The following is a 15,219-nucleotide window of genomic DNA, read 5'->3' on the forward strand; positions in this document are numbered from 1 at the left end:
AAATGATTTTGGAGATTCTAAGCATTTAATTACCATAGCAAGCAGAAGGCCAATCCAGAAAACAATCAAAAAGGAAATATAAAGGATTCTCTGAAAAAATTGTAATAACCGTATATACTTGTGTATGTTGAGTTTTTCAGCACATTTTTGTGCTGAAAAAGCCCCCTAAAACTTATACAGGTGGGAATTATTATTTTAAAAAAAATATTTTAGGAGTTTTTTTATTTTGTCCAAGCTACTGGGGGCGCAGTTTTTAGGCTAGTGACACCAAAATTTCAGGATATCATCAGGTGATACTCCTGATGATACCACCCAAGTTTGGTAAAGTTTGGTTCAGGGGGTCCAAAGTTATGGACCCCCAAAGAGGGTGCACCCATTGTTTCCAATGGGAGCTAATAGTAGATAGAGACTCACATTTTGAGGGTCCACTTAACTTTGGACCTCTTGAGACAAACTTCATAAGACCTGCAAGGTATCAATGGAATAATCTCTTGCCATTGGAGCCAGGTTTAGTGATATTTGGTTTAGGGGGTCCTAAGTTATGGATCCCCAAAGGGGGGGTGCCAATCCCCATTGTTTCCAATGGGAACTAATGGTAGATGGGGCTACATTTTTTGAGAGTCCATAGCTTTGGACCCCCCTGAACCAAACTTCACCAAACCTGGGAATGTATCATCAGGAGGAGTCTCCCTAAGATGCCTGAGAAATGTTGAATTTTCTTACAACATAGAAACATTTCCTCCCCTGACCAAAAAATTTGAAGGATTTTTTACACTCTACGTGTTTTTAGCTTGGTTGCTGGTTGAGCTAAGGTTTTTGTACTTTTAAAATTATTGTTGAGACCATATTGTTTTTGTTGACTCCCTTTTCCACTTACAGAGCTAGTTTACTGTTTTTCTTTGAAATACATATTCAAAAACATTTAACCTACTGATGCCTCAATTAATGTAATTTTATTGGTAACTATTTTTATTTTTGAAATTTACTAGCAGCTGCATTTCCCACCCTCGACTTATACTCAAGTCAATAAGTTTTCCCAGTTTTTTGTGGTAAAATTAGGTGCCCCATCAGTTAAAAGCTGTTCTTAGGGTAGCAAGTGTAAAGGCTTTGCGTTTGCTGCAGTGAGGCAAGTTTTTTGGTTAATGATAACATGGAGATCAGTGCAGTAGGAGTTGCATAACAAAGGAAATTTGTTCATTTATATACAGGCTAGTTTTAAAGGGCAGATTATTAGTACAGACCTCCTGACAGCCAAAGGAGAAGCCTAACTAAGACACAGATATTTAAGCTAATTATGGTTTCAGAGTATGATTTGAATTCTCTTTAGTTCTTGCTGGTACAAATAGACTGTCACTGACTACTCACTGGGCTGGATCGTTTCACACACACAGGATTCCACCCACATGAGCCTGCCATTTTCCAAGATTGGGAGCAGCAACAGGCACAGGAAAGTTAGAGAAAAAGCTTACACTTGGTGGACCCCTTGATCCAGTCAGGCAGTCTTTCCAAGTCTCAGATTAAATATGCTGGTGGCAGGTGTTACGCTCCTGTAGCTATGCTGTACTCTGGTCAGGAACTTGCTAAGAATATTGGTTTCACTGTTCGGCCGTGGAATGGGGTTGTGCAAAGCTAGTCTGGAACTTTACCTCATTTGAGCCACTGGTCCAGGTCTTCTGTTGCGGCTGTTTCTGCATATCAGGGACAGGTCCTCAAAGGCTATGGGTCCAGGTTGAGATCTGTGCAGTGGAGGCATGGTGGCTGTCTCAGGGGCTGGCAGTGAGGTCTCTCTTGCAGGTTCCAATGGGTGGCCTCTGGCACATTGTCCAGTGGTGCATTTGCCATTTCAGGCCCCTCCTGGTCCCACTGGTCCTCCTCAACTGGTGGCCTTGATTCCTTAGGCTCCTTCCCCTAAGAATTCTGAGTATGAGTTGCTAGGCTGGTAAGAAACAATCTTGCACTTCCAATCCTTTTGAAAAACAGAGAGCATACAAACAACAGGATCCGAATTTTGACATAGTGCAGTGGGCTCTATTCTTTCAGCTGCATGGCCTTAATAATTAGGGTTCTTGTGAAAGGATAGATTGAAGTTTCAAAAGAATCTGCTGGATATAGTGTCCAGTATTCAAAACCTTACTTAATAATACTAAATTTACTGTGTATGAAGAGAATATGCTTGCTTTCTTTAAAGCTCATCTGTACCATGAAATTCCCACTGTTGTGGTATTCTGTAAGTACTTTTAACTGGAATAAATGCATCTCTTCCCCCTGTTTAACTCTGCCTCTGCCTCTTTCTTTTGCAAAGGGCCACACTTATTAATAGATGCATATATCACCAACAATAATTTGATAATGTATAAATAATAGAGTGATTTTGTTTTCATTCCATAGCACAAAAAGGCTTCTTTGATGAGATATGGAGATTTGAACAGCAGTATCGTGGGCGAGAACTTCCTGGATTTATCAGTTACAAAACATTTGAGACTATCATCAAGCAGCAGATCATAGAACTAGAAGCACCAGCAATTGAAATGTTAAAGAAAGTGACAGGCAAGTCATTTATTAACAGGCCTCTGCTTAATATGAAGATTTTTTTTAGCTTGAGTATTAAAAAGATAGATAGCTTCAGAATATATCTTTATTTGTCTGTTTCTATCCTGCCTCTCAACTATAGGCTCTTGAAGTGGCATATAATAAAAACATAACTCATTAAGATTGCAAAACCAATCACAGTACAGTGTATATTAAAATCAACATTCTGAAGTCCTTAAAAGCCAGCAGCCAACATCAAACATGGAATGCACAAACTAATCTAAGGCCTATGTAAACACAAAATTCTCAGTACAGTGTCTATATAGCAACAGGGCGGAAATTCCACAGACCATCTAGGATCATTGCCTATTTCATTTATGATTAAGATCTTAATTTTCATCCATCACAGGACAATCAAAAGATGTGAAGATGAGTGCTGCTACTTTTAGATGTAGGGTTGAACAGAGACCAGAGACGTAGCCTTGCAAGGCCTTGTTATTATGCTCTAATTCTGATTGTTATGTATTTTTTCCCCTCAGAAATGATACGACAAGATTTTACAAAGACTGCTAAAGACCATTTTGCAGATTTTCGCAATCTTTACAGAGCTGCTAAGGTGAGCTGTAGATCACACTCTCCCAGGGCAAGGCTTCCTCTAGCTAGAAGAAACCTGTCTTACCTGGTCTGAATTTTCTAGCTTGTGCTTGTATTAGTTGCACCTCACTCACTCTTTCACATTGGTCCAGGTTTCTGTGCACATCCTTTCAAATCATTAACAAATACTGACAACTCTGCCCCTTGAGTGTCAGTCACAAGACCACGCGATTCAGTTGCAAAAAGGCAAATGGTTGAAAAATCAGTGAAAGTTTATTACCAGAGCTCTTAACAGTTAGGCCTAGCTGGGTCCAGGACGAATTTTGCTAGCAATACATTCATTTTTATAATGATACGTCAACAAGCAGCATTGAATTAATGATTGGCTAATTAGTATTTTACCTCCTCCTTCTTCTTGTCTAAGCCTTGTCTAAATTTGGATGCGTTCCGGTATACATGGTTGGCGACCAGTTTGTTGGCTCCAGCTATAGTTTGAGATAGTTACATGTCACAGATAACCATGAAGCAAAGCTCCCTGGGGAGGGGGTCAGGAGGAGAAGAGTGGCAGGTGGCTTTTCTGAGAATCACAAGAACACAATATCAAAGAGTATTTCTAAGAGAAACCTTGGTGGTTTTGACAAGTACACCTCGAGTACAGGATACAGCTTATTTTGTTTTTTACAAGGCAAGCAGTTTGCGGTCAGGGCTCTTAACTCTGTAGGTTCCGGCTTAGCAGAGAGGCCTCTAAAATCATCTTTATGAGGTTCACCTTACAATACTTCAGCCAAAGGAACTAGCCCAGCTATCAGCATTTACCACCGGAACCCAAAAGCACTAGATCATTGCTACTGACCACCAAGGGCTTATCTGGAAAGCCTAATTAAAAGTCTGTGTGTGCATTGTTCTACTATTTTTTGCGCTCATGGACACCTGTGCTGCCTTAAATACTCTGAATCTGGTGTGTTTTGTTTTTGTTTTTTGTTTTGTTTGTTTCTTTTAAGCTGGTCCTGCTTTTCTTGTGCTATTGATCTGTTTATCTGCTATTCCTGGTGAGTGATGCTTCTTCAAATTTCAATCCTGGTGTTTAGATAATGACTGCTGTTTTATTCTTTCCCAGCTTCATGACAAGTCTCTAGCAACCCCATTAACATCAGTTTGGTCTACAAATGCCAGACAGTGTCATTTATGCCAATTTCCACACATTAAAATGCTATTAAAGGGACAGGACATTTTTCTCCTGGACATATGGCAACTAGACAAGCAGGAATATCACAGTGAGAGGGTGAAATCCACATCTTAAAGGGCTAGCTAGAGATTTGTAATTTTAAAAAAAGATTTGCAGCTCTATCTCCTTCTCCATCCCATTCAGCAACAATGTATTCTGATTATTCAAAAGGTGCCAACTTGGTGCTTGCATTTGGAAAGAAAGGTGAAAAGGGAAATTGAAAATGGAGCAAGTAAAAATAAGGGTGGTGGGCAGAAAGATAAGTGGGGAAATAGAAATCTTTTAGTAGAATTATTTGGTGGACAGTCTTTTTCTTGGAAGCTAAATATGCCTAAAATATATAAGGGGATTTCCCCCCCTTAAAAGCTGGATTTGTTGATCCACATATTAGATCCTTGTACAGAAGTAGATATATAATTATGAGTGAGTGAAAGAGAGAGATTTGCAAACAATGAGACCAAAGGGCCATGGAAAATGAAAAACACAATCTAGCAATTCTGTGTGAAAGTTGAATGTATATGAGATAAGTACAGAATCGGTTCATAAATAGTACTGGTAATAACACAGCCTTTTAGCTTTGTTAAGCTATTGTAGGAGGAAAGAAGAACATTTTCCCAACTGAGGTGGAAACAATTACAACCACATTTCTATTTCACAACTTCAGGCCCCCTGTAAAATTCCCTTGCTGAAAAAATTGTGTTAATGGATGCCCCGATGTTAAGGATATCCTGGACAGTTTCTTGTTCCTTCCCATCAGTCATTAAAAAGCAAAATAAATGTAAAGCAGAGCCATATAAATAAGCAAAGTTGCATACACATATCCAGCTCAAGGGTCCCTTAGTGTGAAACAGAGCGCAATTGTTTTCCCTCAAAGGCAAGAATGGTAAAAAAAACAGCACCTCCTTCTGAAAAAGAATGGTTTAATAACATGTGGTATACTACCCTATTGACAAGATTAATATATTATATTATTGACTAACATATAATTAACCGAGAGAGAAATTTTCAAAGAACAGATAAATTTAATAAACATGATACTGTATATATTGTTAAAGGCTTTCATGGCCCGAATCCACTTGCTATTGTGGTCTTTCTGGACTGTATGATCATGGTCTGAAAGTTTTAGCTTCCAATGTTTCACCTATATCTAAGGTTGACATCTTCAGAGGAATGCCATGGTAAGATGTGTTTCTCTCTGTGGCACAATGTGGAGTGATTTGTGCAATTGGGTATCTGTTTTGTCCCTGCAGGCTGACTTTTTGGCAAGCTGGACTGCAGAGATACTGGGGGCAGGGCTCTGGAGCATGGCCCCACCCTCTAGCCCCACTCCCGCCTCCATGCAGGCTGGCTTTTGGGGAAGCTGACCAGCATGGAGGCCATAGGGCAGGGCTCGGGGTAGGGTTCCCTACCCCAAAGCCAAGGAAGCACAGGGGTGGGGACGCCCAGAGAAGGAGTTGTCTCCAGGTGCCATTTCCCCTCGATACGCCTCGGATGGATGGATGGATGGACGGACGGACGGACGGACGGATGGATGGATGGCACAGAAGGCAGAGCCAGCCAGAAAACTGCTGCAGTGTATTTTTAGTCTGACAGTACAGATTGTTGTACTGTGGTGGCAGCTGTTTCCATGCAGTATGTTAAAAAATCTGCGCATGCAATCAAATAGCCAGTGGGCAATCAGAAGCCCTTCTTGGCAAATGCTCCACCTGGCCCTGCTCACTGTTTTCAAGCCTTTGGTGTGCACCAGGAAACATGTTGGTGGGCATCATAGCACCCACAGGAACTACTTTGGGTCCCCCGGGATATCCACTTGCAGAGTAAGTGGATTTGGTCACTGTGGAATAACCAAATATAATTCTGCTTGTTTATACTTTTTACTTTGTTGTTGCTGCTCATCACAGAATAGAATTGAAGATATTAAAGAGCAACAATTAAAGGAAGCTGAATGTACAGCGCGAACCCAGTTTGCAATGGAACAGTTTTTATACTGCCAGGACCACATCTACAGTCAAGACTTAAATTCAGTACGGGAACAAACAGCTGAAGAAGAAAAAAACCCTTTAAAGATCAGTCCTCTGAGCTTCAATTTTCAAAACCCTGAAAAGTTTGCTTCAGTCAAAGAAATGGCTTATCATTTGGAAGCATATTTCAATGTAAGTAATTCCTATTCCCTACCGAAGGTGAGAGTTCTATGTTAATGATGCTTTTTGAATATACGTAGCAATTTTACATTCTGTCCAACAAACATTTTATTTTTAATGCAGTTCTGGTTGTGGAGAAGTTTTGAACGCTGCAAAGAGCATTCCATCTGTCAGTTAGTCTGCCTTTCTGCATGGCTGGAGCAAAACTGCCTAAGAAGGTCATGCAAAGTCCCTCAACCAAGTCAGCACTGGAACAAGACAAGCCAGCATAGATGATGGCTTCTACAGTGATTGCCAGGCTGCAGCAATCTATCCTCTTTTTTTCCTAGTTCCCAGCTCCATAGTTGTGTCTGTTCAAGGTGGTAGTAAGCGTGTTGCAGGAAGATAAAACAACCTTTCCCTTTCTTTTCCTTATTTTCTCTCCCTCTTGTTTATACTTTTCTCTTTCATTTGGCTTGCATTCTTTCTTGGTCTGCCATAATTTCTCTCTCCACCTAATTTTTTCATGTCTCCGCCCCTTTATTTACAGCTTTTTTTCTAAACTCTTACCTATCACTATCATGCTTGGCAATTTAGAATGTTCTTAATAGTAGAAAAGTAGGAAATTTGTTAATATTATGAACAGAAGTGGGAAGTTAATATTTCCCAATGATCTAACAGGTTAGTAAATGATGCTCCCCATCCTTTCCACCTTTTACATGTGTGGAATTTGAAGACAGCAGGAAAAGAGGAAGACACAGCATTAGATGGATCACTCAGTAAAGCCATGGACCAAAACTTAGAAGACCTGCGCAAATCTGTTACCAATAGGGCATTTGGGAGGACATTGATTCATAGGCTCGCCATTAGTCGCAAGTGACTTGATGGCACTGCACATGCACACAAGTAACACTATTAGAGAATTTTTGCTTGTGTTTTATCTTTGATGAAATGTCATTAATGGAATGTCATCAACTAATTTAAGTGATAATAATACTATAGATAATTAAAGGAAAGGAATCACTCAAGTCCATTCAAATGTCTTATCCAGAGATAGGCAAGTCACCAGCAAAAAAGCACCTTCTAAGAAGATACAGATAATCAGTACAAACTCCTATATTTATAGGCTCAAATATTATATTCCAACAATAGATAGCTTTCTGCTTCAGTGGGGCTATAGTTATCCAGGCTGGTTAGGTCACTCCTCCTTTGTTCAGGCAGAACTATACAATTTTTTTCAAGGGCTCGTGGATGAAGGGGGCTGTGCCTCTCCAGACTGAATAGCCTACTGTTCAGGACAGTCACTATCACTATAACTCCTACAGCTGAAAGGAAAGGAAAATGAAACCCTTCGAGCTTTCACACTAGAGTCCCTTACCCACCAAAATGGATGAGAACAAGTCTTCTAAGAAGCCAGGAGGGTCTTCTCAGACCATTAAAAAAAAAGAAAATGAAAAAAATCCTCCCATCCAGAGGACTCTGGGCTTGGGAGTGATGCCTTAAGAGACTCCTCATATTCAACAGGGAGAGAACACCCAGGAGTCACACAAGTGTTCATCACTACCTCAGACCCCTCTCAGGGACCTTGTGGTGAGTCAACAGATTTCCTGCATCCCAGGCTGATTAGCCATTAACGATAAATCCTCCCATGCAGAGGCATCTGGTTCTGGTAGTAATTATATGAATGGCAGACCTGGAACTGAAGAGGATAACTACAGCTGCAGAAGCAGCAACTCTTCAAGACCCCTTTGAGAACATGAGGGTGAGCTGGCAGTTCTGGGACAAGCTCCCTGGGCATACAGCCATTGCAGATGCTGGCTGTGTTGAGCCCTCTGCCTATGAGCCCTTTGGGAGCAGAGTGTTTCCCAGCAGTGAGCCATCCAGGATTGGAGGCCAGTGAAGATGCAAGAGCAGGTTCCAAGACCTCGGAACCCCCCTTTCACACAATCGCAAAATTGGGCACCTTCTCAACAGCCCACAGTTGCAAACAACATGGCAAGTGCAACTCTGTTCCTGCCTTTTCTCTAAGGCTTGAATTAGACTGGAACTTGCCTCCATGGAGGTTGTCTTGAGCTATAGGTTCCTTACAGGGGGGAATTAAGCCCACAGTGAATCAGTGATGGCCAGGATCAGTTCCCCTTAAATCCCCCCCCCCCCATGCCATGGTGGTGGCACATTTGGCAGAAATTCACACACAGAGAGACACACACAAACACACCAATGATTGCCTTCCCCACAAACTTGCATAAGCCTTCTCTGTCAGGGGGAGCCTTCAAAATAGTCTCTACAAAGTTGTGCTGCAGGTGGCAAAAAGCACCATCTGTCTCTGAGGAGGGTAGTGAGAGCGATCTGTAAGATGAGAGTGCCTCTGTTTCCTCCAATCAGGGTGGCAGGAGAGCCCAGAAGCTCCTTTCAGGAAACCCCCTAAAAGACCTCACAGGGATTTTTACATGGAGAACTTTGGGCCTTTCCCCACTTACCGTAAGCCCCGCGCTACTTGAGGAGAGTAGCGCAGGGTTCCTCCTCCCTCCCCACGGTAGGGGCGGCCACAGTGCAGCTGCCCCAACACTGCCGCTGTCGCGCCCCCTTAGCTGGCAGCGACATCCCGGAGCACTCTTCCGAGCAGTAGCACGGCGACCCAGCACAGGGAGATGCGCGGTCGTGAGAACACCCTGGTAGCGCCTGGGATGCCGCGCACTGAGAGCAGCGCGCGGCATAGGGGGGATGGAAGGGAGTGGGGAAAGGCCCTTTATCAGGTCTTCCATTCCTATGGGATCTGATAAGGAGGAGGGTGAGTGGTCTGGGGAAGACTCAAACACCCAGCATGATTCAAGCATATTATATTAATACAATATTTCAAGTAGCAGCTGCTACCAATTTATTGTCTTTTTTTGAGGCCTTAACTAAAATGATCTGTTTAGGTCTAAGGAAATATATTAAAAGCTTCAACAGATACCACATTATGTCTTGAGCAAATATATGTGGAGCAAGTCTATGTGTCAGGTGTCTCTGTCCACTGCTGCATACATAGAGCAAGTGGAAAATTGCATTTTATGACCTTTTCATTTCAGAGTGCCGGGAAACGTCTCTCCTGTCAGATTCCTCTAATTATCCTGTTCTACATGCTGAAGAAAAATGGAGATAATCTACAAAATGAAATGCTGAAGCTATTGCAGACAAAAGAAGAAATTGGCCATTTGCTCCAGGAGCGTAAAGATGTCGCTGAACAGAGGCAACTCCTGCATGATCGAATTGATCGGCTGACTCAAGCGCAGTACAACCTAGCAAAATTTTCTGGTTAAAATAGAAGGTATATTACAGGATACCATTTCTGAAAAGCTATGTTAACTAGACCTTGTCTAAAAAGTTCATTTTTTTAATTCCATGCTAGTCTTTGACTGTAAATATACTGAGTCCTTTCCCGGCTCCAGACAGAATCCCCAGATACTATCCCAAGCTCCCTTGCACTGCCACTACTGCTGCACCCTCCTACAGTGCAAGAAGGAGAAGGCTCCTAGGGCAAAGCAAATGTATGTTTTCCCTTGCCCCTCCCCCTTTGCTTGTTTTACTACATTTCCCAACTTTGTTTCATCTCAAGAAGTAACTAAAAGGGCTTTTTTTACACCTGAGACAGTACTACCCTGTTTCCCCTAATATAAGACATCCCCGAAAAATAAGACATAGTAGAGGTTTTGCTGAAGTGCGAAATATAAGGCATCGCCCGAAAGTAAGACATGGCAAAGTTTTTGTTTGGAAGCATGCCCGACGAACAGAACACAGGAAAAATAAGACATGCCCTGAAAATAAGACATAGCACATCTTTGGGAGCAAAAATTAATATAAGACACTGTCTTATATTTGGGGAAACACGGTATTTACTTCCTGCAAGCATCCCCCACCCCCTTTTACCTTTTTCTAAACAGGGAAGGGTCTCCGAACCTTTGATCACTTTTGGTTGCCATTTTCTGTACTTTTCCAGTTGAATTTGAGGTTGGGTGGCTAAAACAGTCCACAGAATTCCAAAATATAACCCATAGGTTTATGCTTTAATCTTTCCTGATTGTTACTGGCATGGGATTTGCTTTCACTGCTGACACATCGAGTACATAGTTTCACTGAACTATCTACCATGCCCCCAAGATCCCTTTCATGCTTAGTTATCACCGTTTGAGACAGTATATGAGGTTAGATTTTTTTTTGTCACAATAGGCATTCTTTCCTGTGTTCTAGTATTGTGCCTACCGTCTGAACTCCCTAAAATAGGGACAAGGAATACCAAAATAAAAGGAGTTGCATTATCCTGTACTTAGTGCTACCTTTAAAGGTGACTCAGAAGCCTCTGGTGCAGAATGCAGCCACCTGTTTTGAGCATGTAACAGTTATGAAAGAATCAAACAATTATCCATAATGTCCATTGGCTTCTAGTTTTCATTCAAATTCAGTTCATTACCTTTGAAGCCCCTCATGACTTGTAGTTCATATACCTGAGAAATCTCTGCTCCTACAATAGGCTTGTACAAGAGGGAAGCCTAGTACAAGCAGGTTTAGCATCCATTCTTAGCCACAAATACGCCACAGATTCAAGATTGTTAATATTATATGACGAAACAAAGCAGACTTGAAAATTTATTTTTATCATTTTAACAAAATGTCATTGTTACATCCTTGAAAAGATAATTGTGAATTGTTAGAGACTTGCCCAGAAATAAGTTTAGCAAAGCTGGGAACAAGCAGATCTCTGGGTTGCAGTACTATTATTAGAATACTGATTCTAAGTTCAGAAATTCTTACATCATAGAATCAAAGATGAATTAATTGGCTTCAATAAAGTCATGTTTCATTAATTGTTCCTATATGATGTAGCCACCCCAAACACTCCTGAATCTCTTAGATGTGGGTTGTGTGAAACCACTTTTAACCTTAGATAGAATAAGGCATGTTGTGTATTTCTGTTTCCAGTTGCATTTACATATGGAAGTATTTTTGTATCATTGTTATTCTTTTATATTTAATCATTTCAAGTGTGATTAGACAAATACTAAATAAAAATCTTAAAGATAAAATGAGTGATCTTTCACTGGGATACAAAGATACATTTGACAACTGGAATAAATAAGCAGTTTTCTCTTCAGTCAGAGGGCAGTTAACCTGTAGAGATTGATTAATGAAACGAATAGCCTTCTCAATGTTTTGACAATTTTCCATTCATGAATAACCTGCAGTTTGCTGCAAACACAATTATTGTGTAGGGAGAACCCTTGATTCTGACCTTTTTTGGTGGAAAAGGTGTGAATAGCAATTGCCAATATAAAATGGACACCAAATGAGACCCATAGTGCAGAGTAGCAGTTTAGTGGTTAATGTGGCAAAAAGACCCTTAATTTCCATGTGTCTACTTCACCCCATTGGTACTATGTCACTGCCTGCTCCCCCATAACGACAGCAGCCAATCTTGAAGGCTAGCAAATAATATTGTTATGGTTACCCAGCCATCCACCACAATAGTTACTGAGATCTCAGAGGACATCCATTTCTCTTTTTTGTGTGTGAAAGTTTTATTTATTTTACGCATATAAACATTTACAGAGAAAGAAAAAATTCAAATCTGGTCTCCCCTCCCCACCCCCAATAATAATAATAAAAGAAAAAAAACCACACACCTAACCATATATATGGTGAGTTCCAGCTACCGCACTATTGATCCAAATGCGAATCTAGTTCCATGTTTCTGGTTAATATCTGCATTTTTTCACTTTTAGCTGTTCTTATGAAACTACTTTAGTCCAATACCCTGTTTTCATTTAAATCTCGAATTCTGCCATTATTTTTCTATTTGTATATGTTTTCAATAAGTAGTCTACAAAGGATTTTCAATCTTTAAGGAAATTGTCCATGTTCTTGTCTGTTATAAACACTGTCAGTCTTGCAATCTGCATATTCTGTGACTTTCAAATTCAGTCATGTTTTGTTGGAATTTGATTGTCCCTCCATTTGTATGCAGGTAAAATCCTTGCTGAGAGGGCGGCTGCTTCTATTATTGGTAGAATTATCTCAAGTATTAGATATTTCTGAAAATTTGGGACTTTTCCACAGATGGAGTCATGCTGAGAACTAGATGTATCTAGATCCAATTTGCACACTTTGAATTTGAATGTTATCATATGTCTACCTGGTTCTGCTCAAAAACCGGCTGGACTGCTTTGGAACATAAATCTGTTGCAAATGTCTTATATTTACACCTCATTCAGGTGTAAATTCTTATTGCACCAGCTTATTTCATTTCATCCTGCAGTAGGTTTTATATTTTGCCTATCTAACAATAACTGGGGGCATCTTGCACCCATGCTGAGTGAATTGATTGCTCTTTGAACTGGATCTTGTTTTGAACCTTCATCCCTTTGTAACATTCATCATTCTCACTCTAGTTGGTTGTGTATGTAATTGGCCTGATAGATTTACACCCCTATGCATCTGATGAAGTAGATTCCTGACTCATGAATGTTTATATTGAATCAAATTGTTGGTCTTCAAAATGCCACTGGATTCCAGCTTCATTCAGCTGTTACAGACCAGCATGGCTACTGATCTGGAATTATTTTCAAGTATATTCCTATACATAATACTCAGTATCAGCTCCAGTTATGTCAGGGTTTACTGTAGCTCTCCTCACCCCAGGCATTTCCAAGGATGTATAACAATGCTGGAGACTTCTGTTCCCCCACCCCACCCCATTAACGCATTGTACAAGATCCGAGAGACATTCTACAATGCAGCTTACTACAAAGTAATTTCATATATAGTACAATAATAATTAGGATTTCAGGTCAGTTTTCAATTGTGAATAGCCTACAGTTTGCTGCAGAATATAGTGATTGTGCAGGGAAGAGCCCTCGATTGTGGCATTTTTGGTGAACAAGGTGTGCATAGCAATTGCAACTACAAAACAGATGTCTGATAAGCCTCGTGATGCAGGTAGTAAAATGCAGTCACAGCTCTGTTCACAACCTGAGTTCAATTCCAACGAAAGTTGGTTTCAGGTGGGTTACTCAGCCTTCCATTCTTCCAAGGTTAGTAAAATGATTACTCAACTTGCTGGGGAGTAATATGTAGATGACTGGAAAAGGCAATGGCAAACCACTCCATAAATATAATCTGCCTATAAACATCATGATTTGACATCACCCCATGGATCAGTAATGATTCAGTACTTGCACAGGGGACGACTTTTACCTTTACCAAACATCTGCTTTCACAACAAGCCATGTTCAAGAATGCAAATTAACCAGAAAGAAAAATTAGCAAAAAAGTTTATTTGAATGCAAGATACAATTCTGTTCCAAATGCTGTAGCACAAACACTCGCTACTTAAAATAACAGCAAAACCCCTCTAACAATTATGCATCATTTGTATAGGTTCGCCTTAAATTCAATTACTCTGTCTACTTTAAAATAAGTTATCATTTCAATGGCACTTGAGTACATATTATATCAGCAAAAGTTGAAGTCTTCCCACAGCAGGAACACTGAAGTACATGTCAGTAGCAGCACTGTTGTTTCAGTCCATCACATTCAAAGCAAAGCCTAGTTCAACAGGTTTATTATTATTGTGCTAATCAGATTGTCTAGGTCTGTGGTAACAAGTTAATTTCTGCCTTCATTTAAAAAACCTTATATAAATGAATCAGTTAAAAAACAAGATTTGCTCAGCACAAATACGTTTATAAAATGAGGTAGTTACATGATTAAATGGGTATTACTTTCATAAGCAGTTGACAAGCCATCAATTCTTCATTATTTGCTGCTTTCTTTGCCTGCAGATGCATCGAACGCAAGCCAAAACAACCATTATTCCAGCCTTTTGAATGCTAAGGAAGTTACTCATGCAGGCACACAATTCTGGAATGCCTTGTTCAACAACAGCACAAATCAGAGTTCACGGTCTTCACTATTTTGGAAGTCACACTAATTGGTTATTTTTAACATCACAGAAGGGGAAGTTCCATTCAAAATGGATATATATATATATCAAAATGGATATATATATATATATATATATATATATATATATATATATATATCCACACACACACACACACACACACATGATCTCAGAAGCAGCACCACACCCATAATGAGCATGAGGAATTTTAAATACTTGAACATATATATCTGAAGAATTTTCCTTCTCTCAATGGTACTTTGGAGAAAAATCGTCTGCCATCTTATCCATGTGGTTTTTCACACCACCCCTGAAATCCTGGACTAGCCACCAGCCCAGACACTTGTGTTATGGATATACAACATTAAATAACATGAAGAAAACAAGTAACATTCTTGATACATTTATAGAAAACTGCAATTTACAAAATTGTTTATTATAATTTAGAATTTAAAAAACCTGACTGGCAATTCTAAGAAATGAAAGTTCAATAATAAGTTTGAGTAAAGGGCTGATAGGCATCACATTAAGTAGAGAGGTTTTCATTAAACCTTTATTAAGCTGGATGTCAGTGCAAATGCTACCAGCCAACCTGATGACTTAGAATTCTTTTTAAAAGGTATTTATTAAAATGAATTACAAAGATCCATCACTAGTGAAAAAGATTCTTCATTCATGGAAGGGATGCAGGGCAGACCATCATCATGTGTTTGCCTATTAGTAAAACAGAAAACAGTTTCAGCACTGCCAGTCCAAGAAAAGTAAGTTTGTTTTCAGAGAGACCATTTATATCATTAGTTAACTGGGTATCC

The 15,219-nt window shown here is 40.0% G+C and overlaps 2 protein-coding genes across 3 annotated transcripts in view; one reads left to right on the forward strand and one right to left on the reverse strand.

Annotated features, from left to right (window-relative positions):
• LOC125431627 (interferon-induced GTP-binding protein Mx1-like) overlaps positions 1-10,147 on the forward strand; it is a 34,362-nt gene extending 24,215 nt beyond the window's left edge. The window contains 4 exon segments of the mRNA XM_048494610.1: positions 2,389-2,547; positions 3,069-3,145; positions 6,250-6,501; positions 9,540-10,147. Coding sequence (XP_048350567.1) covers positions 2,389-2,547; positions 3,069-3,145; positions 6,250-6,501; positions 9,540-9,770 — 719 coding nt within the window. The 3' untranslated portion in view covers positions 9,771-10,147.
• Positions 10,148-13,758: 3,611 nt separating this feature from the next.
• The window catches only part of TMPRSS2 (transmembrane serine protease 2), a 41,829-nt gene continuing 40,368 nt past the window's right edge, over positions 13,759-15,219 (reverse strand). For both annotated transcript variants that reach the window (XM_048495349.1, XM_048495350.1), the window contains exon 14: positions 13,759-15,121. In XM_048495349.1, coding sequence (XP_048351306.1) covers positions 15,110-15,121 — 12 coding nt within the window. In that variant the 3' untranslated portion in view covers positions 13,759-15,109. The remainder of the gene's footprint in view (positions 15,122-15,219) is intronic.

The sequence above is a fragment of the Sphaerodactylus townsendi genome, linkage group LG04, assembly GCF_021028975.2.
Source record: "Sphaerodactylus townsendi isolate TG3544 linkage group LG04, MPM_Stown_v2.3, whole genome shotgun sequence".
NCBI classification, from domain to species: Eukaryota; Metazoa; Chordata; class Lepidosauria; order Squamata; family Sphaerodactylidae; genus Sphaerodactylus; species Sphaerodactylus townsendi.